This window comes from Aphelocoma coerulescens, chromosome 2 (assembly GCF_041296385.1).
Source record: "Aphelocoma coerulescens isolate FSJ_1873_10779 chromosome 2, UR_Acoe_1.0, whole genome shotgun sequence".
Lineage (NCBI taxonomy): Eukaryota > Metazoa > Chordata > Aves > Passeriformes > Corvidae > Aphelocoma > Aphelocoma coerulescens.
The window spans coordinates 138,933,784-138,955,743 of record NC_091015.1 but is presented as its reverse complement, the minus strand read 5'-3'; the positions used below and the strand labels follow the sequence as shown (position 1 = coordinate 138,955,743).

General features: G+C 43.7%; 2 protein-coding genes across 4 annotated transcripts in view; both read left to right on the top strand.

Annotated features, from left to right (window-relative positions):
- The first annotated feature begins 5,967 nt into the window (after positions 1 to 5,967).
- Positions 5,968 to 12,920, top strand: LOC138105267 (class A basic helix-loop-helix protein 9-like). Its single transcript, XM_069005015.1, has 4 exons — positions 5,968 to 6,332; positions 7,246 to 7,363; positions 7,547 to 7,675; positions 12,289 to 12,920. The coding sequence occupies exons 2-4, from the start codon at positions 7,294 to 7,296 to the stop codon at positions 12,918 to 12,920; spliced, it is 831 nt and encodes a 276-aa protein (XP_068861116.1). The 5' UTR covers positions 5,968 to 6,332; positions 7,246 to 7,293.
- PAG1 (phosphoprotein membrane anchor with glycosphingolipid microdomains 1) overlaps positions 12,637 to 21,960 on the top strand; it is a 112,510-nt gene continuing 103,186 nt past the window's right edge. For all 3 annotated transcript variants that reach the window (XM_069005000.1, XM_069004999.1, XM_069004998.1), the window contains exon 1: positions 12,637 to 12,916. The gene's annotated coding sequence lies outside the window, so the exon portion shown is untranslated. The remainder of the gene's footprint in view (positions 12,917 to 21,960) is intronic.

Genomic DNA, 21,960 nt, shown 5'->3' with positions numbered 1-21,960 from the left:
GTTTGCTAACTGGCAAGAATTGGGGAGAAAATCTCCTAAGTGAAATACATTTTGTCACTGAATTGTTGATCTCTGCAAATACACAGGGTTTCCTGCTCAATACCTGGAATTAGCTAGAAAGAGCTACAATGATAGTATTTACATGTATTTAGCCACATGTTCAGGGCTTCATAAGAATCCCTTTTTATTCTAACCTAAAGCCACTAATGCTACTGGTTGGATGCTTCTCCCAGGTGCTGCATCCACCAGCTGATGCTGTGGCTATTCATGTAAAATCACTCCCATAACACACAAAACCCCATTGTCTGATGCTATTCATTCTGGTAACCATTCTCAGTCAACCAGACAGCTGTCAATCAAACTAATGCCTCTCAACATAAAGCCAATCTGTCTGGGGTTGCAGGGTTTGAGCCAATTTAATTTAATTTATTAGCGTTGAAAGGAACCTTTGCCTCTATGACAATGGGTGAGACAGTTTGTAATCATTCTCATTTAATTGAAGAATGTAAACTTGGCACTTGACAATTAACCAGACGCGTTAAGACACTAGGGATGAAATCCCAAGAGGATTTCACAAGCATCTACGTGCTTCTAAGGTTTACCTTCCTATAGCAAATTCATCTGCAGCCTTTCTCAGTTGGGCAAAGCTGGAGCCATTCAGCTGTGTCTCACAGAAACCGACATCCTCCACTCATCCTTCACTGCTGTGGAGGACCCAAGTCTCATCTCTGCTTTCAGTGTGAGACTGTGCTGAAAATATACAGCCTGATGGCAATTCTGTAACCCCATGAAGGCCTACACTCCATGGACTTCTTGCAATTCATGTACCTAGGCACAAGTGAGGAACATCCAAGTATGCATTAGCCACAAAAAGCCTACAATAAATTAATTATCTTACTTAGGGATGCTTTGAAGGAGAAATATTCCTCTCTGGAAACACTTTTCTTTCCCACGTATTTTCTAGTGCTGAAACTTTACTTATTTTTATAGTTTGTCCTTTATGGTTGCCTGATTTACCAACCCACTTTGATTAGCTTTTCAGTGTTAATTAACACACATTTTCAAGCCTTCTAATCACATATTGCTCAAGGGTGGTTATTCTAAAGTCACAGATTTTAAGCTCAGGGTGCATCATTGCAGGCTGCAGCATAACTGTCTAGGATTTTACCCTTTACCCTGGGCACAGTGCTGAACTCCTCTCTGCTGACTGTGAGAATTTTTTTAAGGAAGGAAATCTAATCCTGATTTAAAGATTTAATGTGGGAGAGAAGCTAGCCACATCCTGTCATAAGGTGTTTCACTGGTCAAGATCTACATTTTATTTTTAGCTTGAACTTACCCAGCTCCAGCTTCCACTCATTAAGTCTTTGTTAGAACTTTGTTTTCGGAACTGTTTTATTTATAGCCTGTGACAGATCACTTCAGCTATCTCCTCATTTACAAACTAATTAGATTATTTTATAGATATTTCTAGCTCTCTCACCCAAAGAAAAGCCCTGGAGGACAGCTGTGGTCCTCTCACTCATACCTCTACCTCTCAGCAGTATCATCTGATCTGCACAGAAGCTGCTTCTCACCAGTGCAGTCCCCTCTTCATCAGGACAAGACCTTTCAGGGCCATCAGACTGTCACAGCCCTCAGCACAGCCCGCTCTGCTGATCATCCCAGCAGCACCAGCAATGGCTCTGGTTGCCATTTTCCCACCACTCTTCTGATGCCCAGCCTTTGAAGTCTGGATGTTATTTCAGTAGTGGGTTGGTTACTGCTGTGCTTCTTCCTGTCATCTCCTGCTTTGTCCTGTCATGTCCATTGAAGCCACACATCCCACAGGAGCTCATGTTTTCCTACCACCTAAGAGGCCACCAAAATCCTTTGTATAATCCCTCCTCTCCCCATCAGTCCCCATCTGAGGCAACCTATAGTTACTTGGATATTTCTAATTTCATTTTAAGTTATTGACACATAATTTGCCTTTTTTTCATCCCATTAGTCCAAGGGTTTATAGCTCACTGGGAGCTGTTCTGGGTGTGATTCCATGCAATATATGTGAGCTTAGTGTGCTTATCCCTGTGCTGTTCTCTGGTGTCAGTTCAGTCTAAAAAGGCTTTAACATTGTTCTAAAAGTGTTTACATGTTACATTATGTAATGTAATGTTTGCATTCATTCTGACGTACTTCAGATCTGCTCTCCCTCCTTCCCTCCTTTTCCCTACCCATTTCCCTGCTTGCAGCCTACGCTTTCTGTCTGCCAGCTATAAAGAGATTTCAGAATTTCAAAAATAGCTATTTAAAAGCAACAAACCAAGGCTGAAATGAAATACAGCAGGGAAGAACTGCTCTAGGGAAACTCACTAAGTCAGAATACACCAGGGCTTTCCTGCAGGGTTTTAACAGTGACTTTGTGTAGCTGCTTAGACCTAAATCTACACATTTAGCTGAACCATCACCATGAGAAGTTTGTTCTTTATCTGAGTATACCTAATTGCAGGTTTACTTTGGGAAGAGGAATTTCAGATATAAATTAATTTAAACTATGTTTTATTACATATTCTTCTGTACCATGAAATTTTACTTTCCCCTCATGAGAGTTTATGGGCTAAATCTGGATTTAGATGCCTCTGTTTGAACAAACAAGTTCAACAGATTTTGCCCCATGGTATCTAATGAAAAAGAAAATTTCATGAGGCCCTCCCCTTTGGAAATAACCAGTTGAGAAAAGATTAATGAAGATATATTTATGTTCACACTGTCCCCTGCAGCGAGGTTAGGAGGTATATTCATCATATACATCAGGATTAACTTAGTTTCTGCTGTAGCATTGCAGTTCTCTCGAACTTGTATAGCTACTGACCTACTTTTCAGGTGGTTTGGTTAAAGTCACTACAAATCCTCCTGACATTTCAGCACCATAAAACTGTAATGTTTTACAGGAATATAGTATCTTCTGAAATGGCAAAAATACAAAACTAAGTCACAAAATGGAATTTGAAATCTCAGTATTGGGAAAAACAAGGATAGTTTTCATAACAAGTACACACAAGGAATGAGCTGACATAGAAATGCCCAACAGGAATTTGCCTCAAAGGGCAGTCTCTGCAGCCCCAGATATGTTACAATCTTTGATGACCTTCTGCTGCTCTTCTTCTTTCTGTAAAAAAGTTACTGGAAGATCCTCCTTTTTTTTTTTTTTTTTCTTTCTTCATGCAAAATAGCAGCTCCACTAAACCCAGGATTATGTGTACATAAAATTAAACCAGCTAAATGTTGGATACCACAGTCTATCTCAGTTGAGTATACTAATTCTTGAGGTTAAAATAACACCAGCTTTCTCCATAGCCCTTGCTCCCTGCTAAGGCAGCTTCTCAGGAAGGTGGTGTTGGAATATTTACCAGCCCAAGAGGAAGGTGGTAAAAGACCAGGACAGACATGGCACGTTCCACCTTTGCATCTGTGCCCCTCAAGCTGTGCCCATGGTAGGTGGATGCTGTCAAACAAGGTGGTGCAGGGCACCAGGCCTGGAGATACAAGCTTCTCACTCTAAAAAAAAGACAAAGCAATACCTGACTCTGATGCCAGCAGACAGAGATGTGTGAGCTTATACAAAGCAAATCCTTAATCACTCTCTTAAACACAAGAAAGACTTCTCATAAATTAAACCCAAACAGATTATTATCTTAAGCTCTTTAAGGATTTGCTTCTGATTTCATAATATCAGCCTCAAGCAAAAAGTGGAACAACATTTTCTGCAGCTGCATTGGGAACTCCTGAAGTATGTTTTTTTACAGCAGAATCTTGCACAGATAGCATAACTGCTGTATCACCACCACTGTAATGGTAAAATGATCTCCTGCATTGCTTTAGTCCTTTGAGGACCTGGTGATTAGAGAGCACATTTCTGCTTCCCTGCACAGGCTGTACAAGGGCTGCCCCCGAAAAGAGGGCATGAACACAACACTGAGGCAGTTCAAAGCCCTCATTGATTTGTCTTGCCCAGTAATTACATTAACATCTCTGTGGTATGGTTATACAGTGCAGCCAGTGGGAAAGGGGAGGAAAAGGATCTAGTGAAGAAAAAAAGACACAAGTCGGCAATTCAGCTGTTACACTGTAGTTTGACAGATACACAGAGAATTCCGTACTGTTTCTTCATCAGCTCTTAAGATCTGGTCACCAGTTCGAGGAATTGAGGACAGTAAAATAATCACATTTTTAAAAATTATGATTGGGGCTCATTGATATAAATGCTATGGTAAGTCAAAAAGTGGTGACACCAGCACAGCACTGAATAAGGGAGCAGAGTGTTTCAGCACTGCTGTGGCTTGCTGCAAATAGAGGGAAAACCTCTGTTGCTGTGTCCCCATTGCTGTGGATAGGACCACCAACTCTGTGGAAGAGGGAAGGTTTTCTCTCCCTCTGCTCCTCTTCCATTGTTTCCAGGCCCTGTCCTGACTAACGCTGCATGGGAATCTATCTGCTAGCATAGGAGAGGTGTTAGGCAGGTAACACAGAGGGGAACAACCGTGGTATATGCCAACTAGATTACAGAGTTATAGGAGTTTCTCCACGTTTTTCTTCTGTTACCCTATCTTGTAGTTAGAAATGGGGAAATCAGATTTTACTGGAGTTGAAACACCCACACAACAATGCCCAAAAAGTATCCCAGATGGGTACCCCATGGAGCATGTAAGGTGGCAAAGGCAGGAGCAGGATATGCAGCCTGTAAGCCCCAGAAGAAAAGTGTCTGAAGATGTCAAAACAAAAGGGGCTGTATACCAGGATTGTTCAGCCAACACAGGACAACTGATCCCCCTCTAACAAGTCCCTTGGAAGTGAGCTAATACTAACCAAAAAAATAACTTGGCTTATTTATTTTATATTTACTTGTTACAAAAAGAAAAAAAAAAGGTAGCAGACATTTTTGAGAGTGAATGTTGCATATTGATATAGGGTAATATCTGACAGTAGTTTAAAGACACTTCAGAAAATTGAGGATTAAGCATCTTTCCTAACATTAACACTGTACTAAATCAAAAGCTTTACTCTTCCTGAATGTGAAATAGCTTTAGCTATACTACTGAGCAGATAGCCTTTGAAACAGAAAGACCCTTTTATCAAAAAGGAAATAGTTCCAGAGTTTGCCTGAGGCATGTGTCCTTCCACAAGATTTAGAAAGGTGGGAAAAGAAAGTGGAAAAATAATTCATCTAACTTATTTTAAAACAGATAGATTACATTTTTGCATTTCAAATAAGTACTTGTTTAAATTTTATTCTGTCTGTAATTTCTGTCTATATAATGGATTTTGTTTGCTTGTCATTTTAAATACATCCCTGTCTTGGGGGACCTCAGGTATACATTTAGCTCAAAATTAATTTCTGCAGTTTTAATTAATTATGATTCCTGTATTAAAAATTAACTTCAAGGTTATTTTTAAAAATCCTTTATTCTTATTTGTAAGACATCAACAGAGATGGGAGATATACATACCCATAAAAATCATTCATGAGGTTCAAAAAATTTATTAATTTTTTTCAGGTCTTCCAAGCTTCACTTCTGATTGCCTGACAATTCAAAGCCATTTAAGAAGCTGAAAGAAAAACTATCGCAGACTTCAAAGGTAAATAGACTGTATGGAGCTGGACTCCATGGTATCACAGCTGTGCACCAGGACTGGCTCAGCTCACCTCCCTCGGGCTACAGCTGCTTTCCGAAGAGCTGATGCCCCTGTGGTCACTCCCCCCACCTGCAGCCCTTGTGATGGTGCTTCCTTTCAGGCAGCCAGCCATGAAACCCCACCCCACACGTGGTGGTTAGCGTGCCATGGAACTCCGAACCTTTTCTTTGACCTCCAGCTTCCGGGCATGGGAGGTGGGAAAGGTCAACCACTTCAGGCTGTAATCCTTCAAACCTCTTCCTAAACGCAGTCAGCTGTGAAAAGGAGTCACACTGGTGAAGCATTTGTCATTCAAATGGAGCGTTTGCCTGGACTCCTTTCACTAACCCTTCCTCCCCACTGTGACTTGAGCCCTTACTTGCCCAGTCCTTGAACCACTTAGACAGACCTCGCCCTTTCCTATTTGGGATGGGAGTGGGCTACCTTGCCCACTAATTTCTGATCTCAGATTAGGACAATATTCATCTTGAGAAATGTAATTCTCTTCATGCACCACCACAGCTCTTGCTCTGGACTAAGACCTCAGCACTCCTCCTTCCTGCTCTCCATATTTTTCTGGTGTCTTTGTGAGTAATAATTAATCATTCTTAGCCTAAAGGCAAGGGATTTTTTCTAGCCTTTGCAAGAATCAACCTTTTGCCACTCTCTCACATACTGAGGTAATGGCATTGATTTGCCTTTCAATGTTGTTTCGGTTTTGGTTTGGGGTTTTTTTGACAAAAGGCTACTTTAGAACATTAATGGTCACAATATGTTCAGGTTCATTACACTTAACAGGTGGGCTATTAATTGAATTGAGTAGTAGTGAATTTGAAAAATCTGGTTTTGTACTCAGTTTTGATTTGCTTCCAAATACCTGCCCTGTGGTCAGGCCACATATTTGTAATGGGCTCCTCTGTGGTAATGTATTTCTTGACAGGGTTTTTGGTATGTTTTTAAAGATCACTTCAGCCTCTCTACAGCAGCATCTCTGTTCATATTTAGCAATGGGAAATAGATCCTTAATTTCCCAAGGCCAGCAGAATGTCCTGAACTTTGCTGCTGCAAACTAAAATGTAGAGGTACGTTTATAAATACAAAGAGTGGGAGCTCAGATAAACTAAATAATTTGCAGATTCAAGCATGATGCTTGTGACTGTCATTAGAAGCCAGTTTACCATCCTAGTAATTACATTCAGATGGATTTGGGTCATACTCACTTACTGTATTGTTTCTCCTAGAAAATGAGTTCTGTGATCCTACATATTCTTGTCCAGCAGTTTAAAAATATTGATGGAGGATTATATTACAGCAGGCTTAAAGATTTTACTTAAGGTAGTTATGCGAAGAAAAATACATTAATGAAAATAGTTTGTAACTGTGAATATCGATTGTCATTATTTTTAATACTAGCAACCAATTTTCTGACTGAATAATTTTTATGCAGATTTCTGATACTTGTGTGAAAAAAAAAAAGCATGATTTTGATGTCATTTTCTGAATCAAAATATTTTCTCAATCTGGTACAGTCATTAGTTTTAATTTCTTATTTTCGGTCTCTTTCCCAACCATCATCTACAATCAATACTACAGATAAATCATTAGTACCACTTCTCAAGTTTACTAGTGGAAGTCTGATGGATGAAAGTCCTTTCAAGTGTGCAAGTGTTTCCCTTTGTCTCATCCAGGCCATCCCTGAAGCTGAGAAGAGGTAAAATATTAAGAATAACAAATCAAGATACAAAGAACAACCAAGTACTCCTGAATAGCAATTCTGCAGCACTGTCAGCAAAAATGCTGCCATGGACACCTGCTCACTCCCTCTAAAAATACATTTCTGGATTGTGTCACCAGAATTAATGAGCCTAAAACATCTAATGTCTCATGACAATAGGATTCCTGGGTGGAAAGCTGTGTGTGAAAAAGTGGCGGGCAGATGTACCACAGCCCTTGCTCTGCTGCCCTGTAGCTGTGCTGCTGAGGAGTAATCACAGCCAAGTCAAGGCACTCCAAGGCTGGCAAGGTGAGTTGGAAGCCACAGCTGGGGCCCACAGTGGGAGGACCAGTTATTTGCCAAGGCTGATCGTGGGTCCAGCAGATATAGCAAGTATTTTGGTCTTCTCTCCTTCCTCCTTGGTGAAAAGTATGGAAGAGAGCTACCCCCATGGCAAGGAATGACTTTGTCCATTTGATACATTTCTCTCCTTTGGAGGAAGCCTAGGCCCAACACTTCAGTCAGAAGATAGTTTACTTGCCCTCGGGGCCTCAGCATTAACCAGGCAGCAGCACTAACAAGGACTGTCTCACTCAGTCACATCGGCCACACCAGGAGCCATTGCTTTGACAGAACTATTTTACATGCCTCAACCATAATGTGATTTGTCACTGGTTTCAGAGATGCGGCATGCAGCCATCCAGGCCTTCAGAGGATTTTTTGGCCTGTAAGAAAGTTCTATTAGATTATTTACTCTGTCCCCTTGACTATGGCAGCTTCTTACTGACGTACTCCTTAAATGGAAGCAATGCTTTCCTACGAGCCACCCGTGTCTTCTTTCACGTCTCCTTCCTATCCCTAATGGCTTGATTTCCAGAGGTGATGGTATCCTCAGGCCCTTTTTCTCCTTGAAGAAGTAGGACTGCTCAGACCTCTTGAAAACCAGGCCAACAATGAGTTGTCGTATAGAGGAGTAATTGCTATCTTTGTGGGTAGCTCCAGGCCTTGTCACAATACACTCTGTTAAGTGAGGACAAAATCCGTGCTATAGGGATGAGCAGTTAGGAGTGACACGGGGCTCGCATGAAGAAAGAAGCACATCGGTCTATTTGAACTTTTTTTCCAGTGTGCAGCAAGAGGGAGCTTAGCAAGGATGAACATCTTCCCTGTCTTAAGGCAGGTAGGGCACACTTCATCACAGGAACTGGCAGCAGTGAGGGACACTGAAAAGGCTCATTGAAACCCATGGTACTGCTCAGCATTAGGAACTCATGGGAAATTTACACTTGTGTGGTTTAAAGTTGCATTCTCTTTATAATGAGTTTTGCTTATACTATATACAAATGATAATTAGGGGATGTACCTCAACATATCTTCAAAAGATACTTGTTTCCTCAAAGCGCAGAAGCCTGCAGGCTGAGAACTTATTTTTCTTCACTTATTTACTAAAACTTCTTTAATGAGTATTTCTACATGAATAAGAGATGTGGAACTAGGACCATGCTGTTATAAAATAGGAGTGAATTTAGGGATTGCAGCAAACTGCAGCACTGCCGGCTCCTGCACAGTGTGTATTCCTGGTTTAACACGTGTAAATTGACCTCTAAAGCTGCACCTGTGAGGACCTAAGCATATCCAGTGGCTTGATCTTGCCATAAGGGGGAAGTCTTGTTCCTTCTCCTTTTCCTTCTCCTCTAACCCAAACTTCTTCCCAGCCAAAGAGCCTGCCTCCTCACTTGTGGTAGCTCTGGAGCTCATTTGACTTGCCTGTGAACTGATACAACTGAATGACACAGCAGAAAACCAGGCAGCTGTTTCTTTCAGGGTCACATTTCTGCTTGGTTAGTGACCAACACTGGTGACTGAAGGGCTTCATTCATTCACAGGTAGCAGGGGTGACAAAAGAGAGATGGTGGGATTGCATGGCTGGGAACGGGGCCTCCTCCCTCTGGTGGAGGTGAACTGCTGGCTTTGTGATTACCACTCTAGAAAAATGAAACCTCAGGTATTCAGCTTGAGTACCAAAATCCATTTTAGGCATCTGAAAATTCAGTTTAGTAAAACAACCTGCTTCGCACAAGCACAGCTCAGGCCAGTCTGTGCCTCTGGAGCAGAACATCTCCAGCAGCGTCTACAAGCCCTGCTGCCCCCCTGCCTGCCCCTGACACTCTTCCCGCACTGGCTGGCAGGATCTTTGCATGCCTTCCCCGGGAGCTAGGCTGGGAACCAATCCAGCTGAAAAGTAACTTCTGTACCCAGCTCACTTACCAAGAGTTGTGAGGGGACGATGCAGGGCAGAACAAGGGACAGAGATGGGCTATTCTAGGCTGAGTCAGAGCAAAGCTTGTACGTGTCTAGCTGCTCCTTACTGCTGCTCTCACAGAACGCCACAAGTCAAAGGCTGTGACCTCTAGCAGCACATACTGTGCTTCAGCTGTGCCTCTGTTAGCCTTCTGCCCTGACTACTGCCAACAACAGGCGCTTGGACAAGAGGTTAAATTGGATGCATGGCATTTCCTCATTCTTGAATGGGAAAAGGAAAAGGACAGTGGAAATGGCTGAGATGGACGGTGGGTTGCTACTATGTGTGTACATTACTTGTATGTTATTTACTTCTGACTATAACTGTGACATTACATAATGTAAAATGCAATGTAGGCTTCCAAGAGTCCAGTTTTCCTTCCTGTCCCACTCTCTTACAATATTTTTTACGCTCCTTTGTTGCATTTTGGGTCATGCTAAACTGTAAGGCCCTTGTGGCAGAGAGTGCGTCGCTGGTGTGCCACTGCAATGCCTCAGATAATGGAGCTCTAGCAGCAGTGGGGGCCTTTGGGAGTGCCTGTCCCAGAAATTACAGGAGGGAATAGTTTCACTCTTGCAGAGTGCAGAATTAATCATGTCTAAGAGTGCTTGGTTTTTGCCAGCCTTTTTGAAGGACTTCATCTTTGCCTATTGCCTATGCAGTTCCTATCCCTCCATCTCTACCAGCTGCCCGTTACCTCTATACTCCCCTCCTACTCCTCTGTTTTGACTCCATGGCTGATCCTTCCCTTTTGTCAAGAGATTGCAGGCTCCTCTGCCTCATTCTCTGCATTTCCCCTTTCTGACCTCCCTGACCTTCCTGGCCAGCCTGTTTGCTGACTAGGGCTGCAAATAAAGGTTAGGTAATGAACAAACTCCACTTCTCAAGATTTAAAAGAGAAACATCCAATAGTTGTCTTCTTTCTAAAAGCAAAGGCAGGTAAATTAAACCAAAAGGTATTTGGAGCTGGAGGGCAAAGGGGAGAAGAGAGGTGGGAGAGAAGAAAGGAAGAGGCAAGCAAAAGCCACCTCTCTTCTTTGGAACTGTCATTGGCTTTGTTTCCATTTTAAGAGGAGTACAGGTTAAGGTGAGAGTCCAAACTGCTATGGTAATACCCTTTTATACCATATGTAGTGACTCTTGCTCAAAAGCAAATATATTGATTTGATTCAGCTTATGATTTTTGAAAGGTTATTTTCAACTAATTAAATCCAAATAAACTAACTATCTGGAGCGACCGGGAATGTCTACAGTAGGGTTAAAGAGATGGGAAGTTCCTCTAGGTTTCAGTCTACTGGCACGCTTTGTACATCCCTTGTGAAGACTCAACAGAAACCGGATTTTGCTGATGACATCGAACTGTGCCAAAAGATACAGCTGAAGGGGAGTAGCTGCTAGAACATTTGTTTCCAGTCTTTTTGGACCTACAGACTACTGTTAGCCTCCAAAATTTCCAACAAATCACAATTTCACAATTCATACTTTAAACTGAAAACACTACAGAGGCACCAAATGGCTATGATGGCCTACTGCTCTTTATAGGACATCTACAAGGCTTGAGCAGAGCAGGAGATGGGCACTTTCTGCAGGAACTGCGGGTAAAAGAAACCAGAGAACCAAGTCTGAGAAAAACATCATTAGGTCAGCTACAGTGTGCCAGTATAGTGGCATGTTAGGAACAGAGAAGAAAAGCAACACCAGACTGGTAAAATGACAACCATCAGCTGGGTATCACAAGAACTGGCAGGTTACATGCTAAAATAATAAGCATTTTGTTGCAGGGGCCCTGTGGACAAACTGAGATGGGCTGGGCTCTGCTAAACTATGTCACCCAGTGCAGACAGAAGTTGTTGGATAAAGGGCTCAAAGAAGGTTAAAAAAAAAATAAAAAAAGGTAACAAATCAACAGGAACCTAACAGCTGGCAATAATGAAAGGCGATACGAAGAAAGGATCAGCTCTCAGGATTCATTGGATGGATATGCATGGAGATAATAAACTGAGCTATAATCCTGCCAAAGATTAGGTGAAAATGAAAATGCTGGTGGTATTGCTGTATTTGGATTAAAAAAAAAAAACAACAAACCAAACAATCAACAAACCAAGCAACAAACCAGCACTTTCCTGCATAGGCAAATCCTTGCTTGGAAAACACCAAATGCAGATCCAGGCTCAAACCTTAAGCCAGCCACGCATCTGACAGCAGTGCTACTGCAGAATGGCATATGGGGTTTGAACTTATTCTCAGGAAGTAAGAGCTCACTGGGTGTTAAATCAGTCCTTACATATGGGTGGAAACTTGTAGTAATTGTGCAATTTCCCTAAAAAAGTCCCCAGAGAGCTCAGTTAGGTATTTTGCTTTTGCAGCCTTTCCTGCCTTTGCTCTTACACTGCTTTTCATTTGCAGTCCTTGCGCTTCCCTACATCACATAGAAATATGATTATTTCTTTCGCTTAAAGACCTTGGTACAACATTAAAAAGCCGCCAGAAACTATGCCGAGGTCCCTTTTGCCAAAATACCTGCCTTCGTTAGTCATGCTCACTTAACAAGGGAAAAAAAAGAAAAACAACACAACCAAAACCAGGATGCTTCAATTCCTCCTTTTCTCCTCCTTTCCAGGCTGGCCACCGGAGCATCCTCCAGCCGCGCAGCCCCCTGTGCAGCAATCGGGGCGGCGGCCCCAGCATCCGCCGCCGCAGCGCCGGCCCGGCCCCAGCTGCTCCCCGCTGCTCGGGGACGGCCAAGACCCCCCGGGGCCGCGGCAGTGCCGCAAGGTGGGCAGCGGAGCAAGGCGGGCAGCGGAGCAAGGCGGGCAGCGGAGCAAGGCGCTGCGGCGGCGGCCGTGCGCCCGCAGCCTCCGCAGGGGCCGCGCCGCGCTGCGCTCGCTGCCGGCCCGCGGCGCCGCCGCCGCATCCATCGCTCCGCTGCCGGCTCCCGGCGGGCGCGGGGACATGCGCAGTGCCCGCGCCTGCCCGCGCCGCGCTCCGCGGCCGCGCTCCGGCCCCTCCGCCGCCTCCCCCGACCCTCCCGCCGGGCGGAGGAGGGGGAGGGAGAGAGGGGGAGGAGGAGGAGACGGGAGGGGAGAGAAAAGAAGAGAAGAGGAGAGAAGAGAGGCGAGAGACGCGCCGCAAGTTGCTGCCGCTCCTCCCTCCTTTCCCTGGCCGCGCCGCTGCCCGGCCCCTGCGGGCTGCGCTCCGCGGGAGGCGGCATCCAGGGGCGCAGCGCTCCGCGGGGCCGGCGCCTCCCGGTGAGTTGGGGGCGGTGCGCGAAGTTGCCGTGTGTGTGTTCTGGGGGTGCTGGTGCAGTCGCCGCGGGGGCCGGTGGCGGGGCCGCCGCAGGGCTGCCCCTGCCTGGCCGCGGTCCGCGCTGCGGGCAGGCGCGGCGCACGGGCGGTGGGTGCTGCGGGGGTGATCGCGGCAGGAGCGGTCACAGGGGCAGGGCACGGCCCCGGAGGGGTCAGCTGCGCGGATCTCCGCGGCGCGGGGTTACCGCGCCTCCCCGCTCCCGCCGCTGCCAGCCAGCCCCGTAACCGTATTTCCATTGAAATCCTATTACGCAGTGGCAGGCTCCAGTTTGTTTCACAGTGGCATCTGCTCTTGGGCTTGGGCAGTGTTTAGGAGGAAGGGGTCGCTGGGGCGAGCGGGGGCTGCTCCTCGAACAGAGCTGCAAGCGCAGATTGTCCCTAACGCATCGAGTGCCGGGTGTGCTGCGCGGAGCTGTCGGCTCTCTTCGTGCTCCGGTGAGGGAAAGGAGGAACTGGCACACGGTCACACCAGAAAGTTGTGTAGCTTGAGATGTTACAGACGCTAATGGGCAAATTATCCAAATAAACAAACATAGTGATTTATAGGTGTCTGAACTATAGTGCTTTGAACGATAGAGCTCCTTAACCTTTCTTTCTAATCTATCCTTCAGGGATTTGGTTTTAAGGAGAGTAATATATCATCTGTGGTGCTCAATACACGAGTTGATTACATTTATAAAAGGAATGGCCTTTGAAATAATACTGAGCCATTAAGCAATAAATGCAGAAAAAGTGAGACAAAGAGCAAAGATAAAATTTTGGCAGAAAATATTTTCCACCTTTTTAGCAGCCTAGAAAGCCTAGCAGCTGTACTTGATTAAGTTTTATCCAGGGTTCTTATTTTTTAAATTAAACTTCAAAAACACAAGCACGCTGTGTGAAACCAGAAGCAAATCCTCTTTAGCCCTCTCAAAGTCTGTCTGTGTTCCAAATAAGTGATGATCGGAGCAGCATCTGTTATGAGAATTTGTAGAAGCAAACACTGCTAAAGATACCCAGTAGGTAAATGGAAGTACATTGTCATTGCATTTGTTTCTCTTAGGCAATACACAAGACATTTCAAATTCCAGGGGGTTTTATTTTGAATCTTTAAAAATTTTGCAGGTGCACGGCTTCATTGTGACAAAAGTGCCTCCCCTAATGGGAAAAGTGATTAATTCAGGTCTTAGCTTATTTAACAAAGGCCAAATTCTTCAGCCAGTGGGGCATCTCCTGTAAGGGGTGTGTATCTTTTGCACTCGTTGAAAAAGAAAATAGTCCAGCATGTGTAACACCTTGAAGGCCTGAAGTACAAGAGCAGTTTTATATTTAACTAGCATTTCAACACAGAATTTTGTTAACATAAAATCAATATTCAGGTCAGCAATGGGGATCTGCAACTTCCAAATGAGAACCTGATCTGAGGGCAACACATTGCTCGAATGAAGAAGAGTTGTGGGATATGACTGTCATCAAGCTCACCTATCTTTTGTTTGGTTCCCTTTATGAGATGTCATTTAACAAGGAAAAGAAATGGGTAATCTATTAAGATGCAGTGCTCCCCATAAGCCTCATTGCCAGGCATTTGCAAGTGGTTGTGGCTTTAGATCATGTATACCAATGAGTACTACTAGATAACTTAAGTTCTGAATTTATTCGGCTATTAAAGTTACATTGATCAGAAAGTGGCAACTGGATTCCAAGTCCTAAACCAGAAATTATTGATGATCTTAGAGTTAATTTATATTTTAGGGAGCACTGAGGATTCCACAAGAAAAGTAATCAAGTTTTTCTTGCTGGATGTGCAGTGGCATTTAGTTAAGGAACCCTCCTTCCCAGAGCACTGGGAACTTCATTGACACACTAATGAATTAAATGTGTTTATCAGCTCATTGATGCCCATGGTAAAGTGCTGTAGAGTTCAATGGCTGGAACAGGACAGTTATTTTCCTTCCAGTAAGGATGGGGATAGAGAACTGAGGGGCTTTTTCAAACTAGTTCCAAACCCATATCATTTGCAACTGCAAAATATAATGCAAGAATAAGATTAATAGACCAAGAAGACTCAAAAACATGTTACACTTAATTAAAACAATAAATCATTTAAATAACATTACCCAGGCCCTTACAACAATGCCTCTGCTTCCAGATCTTGAGAATGGAGCAGGTCTGAGGCACAGGATGTGAGGGTAGCTCAGCCCTGGAGCAGCAGTGGGGTGGGCCAGGTGTCCTGTAGTCTGGTGGCTGTGCTGTGACTGGAAGGGAGCCCAGGCAGGGTGAAGGGGTGCAGAGGCTGACACTCACCCTTATCCCCAGGTTGCTAAGCTGAGAAGGGGAGTGGCCTCCTCCCATACTTGAGGGTTTGCTGAATGTATGGCAACTGCTGGCCCAGGCCCTGCATGGAGCCAGCAGGGGAGAGGTGCTGGATGAGAGCCTGGCTGCACGGCCTGTAGCCTGTAGACAGGCTCCCCTGGCTGCTCGCTGCCCATCCTGGCATCCCACGGATGCCATCAGTTATTTGTACCAGTTATAATAATAACATCATCATCATTATTATTATTATACTGTGTATAATAATGCCAAAAAAATTCTGGTGAGGGAAGAAGCTCAAGCTTCTTCCTTGGGAAAATAGTCCATTTGTAAATGTTCATATAAGATACTGCTTGCATGGGGGGAAACATGGAAAGGGCAAGCAGTGCACACTCATTTGTGCAATACTACTAGCAGTAAACTCTAAATTTTGAAATCACTATGCAATCACTTGGGCTCATGGAGGACCTGTGAAAGCTGAAGCACAGATGAGGAAGCTGAATCCTGATTTGGCTGCAAATTTACTGCAGGTGGTTGAGATGTCCTTGGTTGCTGTTCCCCTGTCTGCATCCTGGTATCCCTCATGCTCTGAATTGCTGCGCTGTTCCACAGGTTCTCCATCAGTCGCTCCTTCCCCCTGGTCCCTCACCTCCCAAAATCCCCGTGTGCCATGCCAGCAGTGCTGCCCTGCTTGTGAACTGGGGAGAGTGGCAGCCTGCAGGTGTTAAGTCACTCACTCAAGGCCCCAAACTGCAAACCCCTCTGCACTTTAATTCTGCTTCTCTCCTGTGGTGAAGCAGTTTTTTTGGCAACACTGTGCCCACAGTTACCTGGGCAGTGGTGGGCAAGCTGCAGGTGGTGGAACGTCCAAAGCTTGCTCCTGAAAAGGTGCACCAAGCACAGCTGTGAGGTGGAGATGACGAGTGGCAGGAGGTGTGCCTTTGCTTCATGGATGTGATATTACCAAGTTTTAATTAAAGCAGCCACAGCAGATTATTAGGGTAGATAAATACTGCCTTGTTACAGCCCTCTTGGGTCGTATGTAAGCAGTATTCGTTTTAGAAAGGATGAATGAATAGTCAGTGTGAAGGATAAAGATCAGCATTGTTAATCACTCTGGAAGTCTTCCGTGGGAAAGTGTAAACTCATGAGGAAAGATAGTGCCCATAAATGTCATTTAAATATGTAAATAACTTGAGGATAAAATTTTGATAATAAAGGCATGCAAGTACCAAGTTGTGTTTGGGTTCCTGTCAAAGATAACTAGGACTTGTACAGTTGGCTTCAATCATTGGCTGGGCTTCTACTTAATACTTTGCTAGCAGTAATGAAGAGCTCATCTTCAGAGCTACCTGTGGAAAAACAATTCTAATTTTTCTTGTCAAAGTGCAGAGAAAAACTTTATAAACTTGGGAGGTTATGTTTGCTTAAGCTCTTGAGCTTCAGGAGGGGTTAACACTTCCTTTGTGATGTTCGAGGGTAAGCAGTGTGCCAGGAGCCTTTATCGGGGCTTGAGTCCTGGGGACTGAGCATCCAGCTGCAGTTTGTTGCTGTTGATGCATCTGCATGAGGAGAAGAATGACTCCAGGTGGGAAAGAGTGGGTTTCCACCCCCATAAATAAGCGGAAATGATAGGAATTGTGCCTCTACTGTTCCTTGATTTTGTAATTCTCACTGAAGTTTCTTTTGCCCTTTCCCAGCTCTCAGAATGCCTTACAACTGTTGGAAGAAAAAAAATCTGTGTGCTTTCATGTAAATGCGATGAGGATGAGCCTTTGAAAATATATCTAGCTGATGTTGATGAATAAACAAACTTGGCCAGGGTAAATCTTTTCATCTAACTTCAAGAGCCACACTGTAATGAAGTAAATATAGATGTACTTAATGGGCTCCTTTCATCCAAATACATAGTAAACCCTTTAAAGTAATGCAAGCAAATCTAAAATGGATTTCTAAGTGGCTTTTTTTTTTTATTTTGTTTTCCTGATACCAGAACAGTTTAGTCTACCCAGGCTAGACCAGGAATGGAGCTTGCTTCTGGAGCTGTGCAGATGCTAAGGTGAATGCTGGTCTAAAGGGGAAAGGGCAGTGGGAATGTGAGAGACATGGCTCTTCTGCAGTTTTGTGCAATAAAGGCAGGAAGTGTTCATTCCATGTGTAGTTCAAAATGTATTATTTGATGAGTGCCTCCCCAGACACTTCCCTTTGGAAGGCAGCTTGCAGACAAGGCTCCAAGAGGCAGGGCCTGCTGTATGTTCTCCCTCGGCTGCGCTCAGCCCAGGATGCACCAAGAAAGCCCTCCAAGCTCAGGATGACAGATTCCTCTGGGGCCATGTGTGCATGGTGTGCCACTGCTTGGCCAGGTGCAAACCTGACTGTGGGGCTTGGTCTGCAGGACATGTCCTGGCAGTGCCCCAGGCGGGGTCCTGGCTCAGAGTACCTGAGCTGGGTGTTAAAGGTGGCCTCGGGGCCGTCATGACAGCTGCCACAGACACAGTCACTGAAGTGTGACTGCAGTGGTGGTGGTGACTTTGGCAGCATCTTGTTGGTTGGAAGCTGTGGGAAACTGGAGCTCAAAGAACAGTTCTACACATCTGGGCATTCACTGCATGCCAGTGGATTGGGTGTAATTTTGAGACTTGCAGGATGATTGTTTTCAGTGGTAGCATTTGTAAACAGATTAATGACTTTTTGTGGGAAGTGTGTCTTGCACATACAACTGTTTGGTTTCACTGCCCTTGCTTGTGAAGAGCGTGTAATGTCTGTCCTTCCCATATCATGGAAAGAGTCTTCAGATCTTCTCTTTAAAAAGCACAGTTGTAAAAGTTGTAAAATAATTTTACTTTAAAAACAAGTCTTTGTTTTAAAAAGGATAAACCCTGTTCTGGAGAAAAAGACCTTTACTTGGTCTTTTCTTAATAGGAAGAGTTCAGATCCATTTAATTGCATTGTGGAATAAAATTCCATTCACAGCTGGGCATATAGGAATTTGAGTATTAGACTATTTAGACAACTATGTCAGCATAATTACAGAAATTCTTCAGGATGACATTTTTCTTTTCTGAGATCTTGATGAATGGGAAATACCGTAAAGAATTATTTCTGTGAGTGTTAGAGGAATTTTTTGAAAGAGATTTCAATCTAGGAGACCATTGTACTTTGAAGAACCTAATGGAGACTTACTCATGTCCAGACTGAACTCCATGTTTGACACCTCGAATAGTCAGACCAGTCCAGTTTAGCTTGCATCCGGTTGCGTTGTGCTGTGTGTACAGAAGTGAAATGTATTAAAAACTGTTCAGCTTTGGATGTGTTCATCTGGGGATTTGCTCATAAATAATTGATAACCCTCTGAAACAAAATCTCTTCATTACCCCGTGGATTGCTCACCTCTTCCCTCCCGCACTCATTGTTCTTGCAGGCGGGGGAAGAAGGAGGCGCTGCTTTAATGAAGGTGTGCGTCAGCCTCTGCTGCTCCTTCCAAAGGTCATCCAGCTAAGCAGTGGCAGCGGAATGCTTGACAAAGATAAACATTTCATGGAGATATGTGGCAATCCAGTGTTCTAGAGGAACCACTAAGCTGCTGTATTTAAGATTTCTTTGCATCCTAGTATAGAAGCAGTGGGTATGGTGAATTACTAAATCAATGGAATGTTTGCATCTGGTGTGCTGCAGGACAAGACGTCAAATTAAGGGCTGTTTGCTGTGCAGTACCAATTACAGCTGTAATATTTGGGCTTGATCTTTCATGATTTTACTGCTAAGGATACCATTAAGTATCCTTGCTCAGACTGTTTGCTAAAAATTGGACAAGTCATGGTGAGCAGTGCTTTCTCACTGGAGCAGGAGTGAGTTCCTATTTACCAGAAATTGATGCATAATGATGAATTTCCTTTGCTGCAAAAAAAGAACTGTTTTGTGTCCACTCACTTAAAGTCTGAGTTGATCTAACAAAATCTCATTTTAATGGAAAAACTGTCTTAATGTAAGTTCAGTTTATCTTTTTGATGACTTGATTGCTTCAGAGTTATTAGCCAGGTCTGTAACAGTCTTTAAAAGTGCTAATACTTGCTTGCATTTAATAGCCCTAACTATTGATAATGTATAGAAAATGTTCAAATCACATCATTGAGAGAGAACCCTAACAAATCTTACAGCTGCTATAATGTGAGGTTTCAGATGTTACTCTTTTTAATTGAAAGGTGAACGCTATAAAGGCTTTGTCAGACTGCTGTTTCCAGATGACGGCAATTTCAGTGGACTAACTGGAAGTCCTAGAGTGCTGATCCCAGCTTTCAGCTTCAGGATTCATAGCTCAAACTCTTCCTTTTTTACTTGGCAGAAGTATGCATCTGTGGTAGTGTCTGGATTTGTGTCTTCTAAAGAAATATTGGATCAATCAAAGAAAAAGAGGAAGATTTTCTGAAATTGTAATCACATTCTGGCTGATACTGGAGAGAACAGAGCCTTTGCTCCTTCTCTAAACCACGAGATTAAGCTTGCTTATAAAGGATTAACAGAGCTCTCTTCTGTTAATTCGTAGTGGTGTAGTCGAAGTGCCCGATTCTACATCAGTGGAAAATCCATTATCAATCAATGAGAATTTTGCAGCTGAAGCCAAAGGGATTAGAGCCTCGTCGTTCACAAGTGACTGAAGGAGAGAAAGCCCTGGATATGCTTGTTGCCACACAGCTGTGAGCCACCGCTGGGGTGTGCTCACAAAAAATGGCAAAGGAAACTGTTCAGTTGCCTCAGGCAGGCTGTTTCCAGTGACTGTGAAAGGGCTTGTGCCACGGCGCAGGGCTGCAGGGAAAGCTTACCTGGGGTGCTGCTAACATCCAAGCAAGGTGATTTCAGATTGGAAAAGGTACACAGGGAAGGGTGACCTGAAGCCCTCTTCTAGGGATCACACTGTGGTGGGGGAGAGTTAATGAGGAGGTCAGTAAGAGTAGGAGTTAAGAGCCGTGGAAGAGGGGTTCAGGTTTGGGAATGAGGGGTGCAGAGGAGCATTGGTGCCTACACCACACTCTGACACCTGCCACTGCTCAGGCTGCCACCCAGGCACGCAGGTTTGGGAGACTGGAGTGCAAGGGAGAGACTGGCAGACATTGGTGAAGAGGTTGCTGAGGAACTTGCTACTGAGGGTGTTGAGGGTGATCTCCTAACAAACTGCACTGTCTCCACAAGCTTCTTCCTTCAATAAATAGCAGCTACTTTTCCTTCTAGTGGAGTGCATAGACCAACATTCAGACTGTTAGAGCCTGCAAACTAGAAAGCCTGGGGCTGCAGACTTACTTTAGTCTGGAATATTCACCAAGCACATTTCAAAATACTTTCTTTTGAAATGCTGTCATAGAGTTTAGCTTAAGAATAGCTCTGATCCTGAGCCTAGTTGTGGGGAAAAGCACAGTTTCCATGGCCTCTAATGCAACATTTGGTAGTTACTTTTCCACAAATGGAAGGTAATGCTTAAAAAAAGATATTCAGAGTAAAAATTACAGTTTTTATAACAACTTGGTAAATGTAAGTGTATTGATTTGATCTGTTATAATAGGCAGGGTTGTGTTATTTAGTTTGGCAATTACAGAGATTAAATTAGTTTTCCTTTACTCTTGTGAAATGCAAAATAATTGAACACACATCATGGAAGGTTCAGGCTCTCTTGTTTGTAGCGTCATCATTTATTAATCTAACACATTAAATGAGAGGCTTTATAGATTTGCTTGCCTAAGGAAAAAGAAGAAGGAAATACAGAAAGGCCAAACTAGATGTGTGTGTATTCTGTCTCACACTTTGATGTGCTGTCAAATATTGCCTGATTTTTAGTACACTTTGTAAGAAAGAACACTACTTTGCTCCCAGAAGGGTAAATTGTGACCTCATGTTTAAATAGTCTGAGTAAGCTCATATTTGTGTAGGCAAGGTCACTTGTGCAGTTCCCCTAACACTCTTCTTATAGGAATGTAATGTTGTAATTGGACAGGCAAAATAAACTACAAACGAGCACACTGTAAAAAGGTATATTTTGGAACTATCTTGGCCATTTTAATGGACTCCCCTAATTATAGGACGCGCTGTCCCTTCCCCTAGCTCAGCCTTTTCAGGAGATCGTGTTGGCAGTGGTGCAATGACAGTTCTGTGGGGGCAGACGTGCTCTTCTTTTTTACCTTCATGAAGCTGGAAGGGATTTGAAAACTGGGTATTTCTCTCTGTCTCTGCAGCTCTGAGTAGCCCTGACACTGCCAGCCATAGATGAGTGAAATAAATCCCTCATGTTCATACTGAAGTGGAAAAAATAAAGAGCATTTTCTTCCTTTTTTTCCTCTTTTTAATGTGTCATTTGCTGGCTGGCACAGTGACCTCCATTTCATGACTTGTGAAGTGACTTGCCACAGAGCTTTTCTCTGTGGGTTAATTAATCACTCAAGGGAGCAGCAGCATGTGGCATTATGCATGTGGACCTGAGGTAAACAGTTACCTATAGACCACCTATACTGAATGTGTACCTCAAATACTATCTGTTAATACACTTCGACTTAATATGATTTTCTTTCCCTTTTGTTTTATCTGTTTTCTTAACTATGTCCTTGGTAATCAAAAGCCATGCAAACATCTAGTCACCTTTTGGTGTTTATAGGTATAACTGAATTTGGAAGAAAATATTCCTGGCAATTTAGTCCATGAAATTTGCCAGTTCA

Bases quoted from the DNA above. Each gene is read 5' to 3' on its own strand.
- LOC138105267 (XM_069005015.1), top strand. From the start codon at position 7,294: ATGAAAGTCCTTTCAAGTGTGCAAGTGTTTCCCTTTGTCTCATCCAGG. The intron at 7,364-7,546 runs GTAAAATATTAA...TCATGACAATAG, and splicing joins ATCCCTGAAGCTGAGAAGAG to GATTCCTGGGTGGAAAGCTG. The intron at 7,676-12,288 runs GTGAGTTGGAAG...CCTCCTTTCCAG, and splicing joins GGCACTCCAAGGCTGGCAAG to GCTGGCCACCGGAGCATCCT.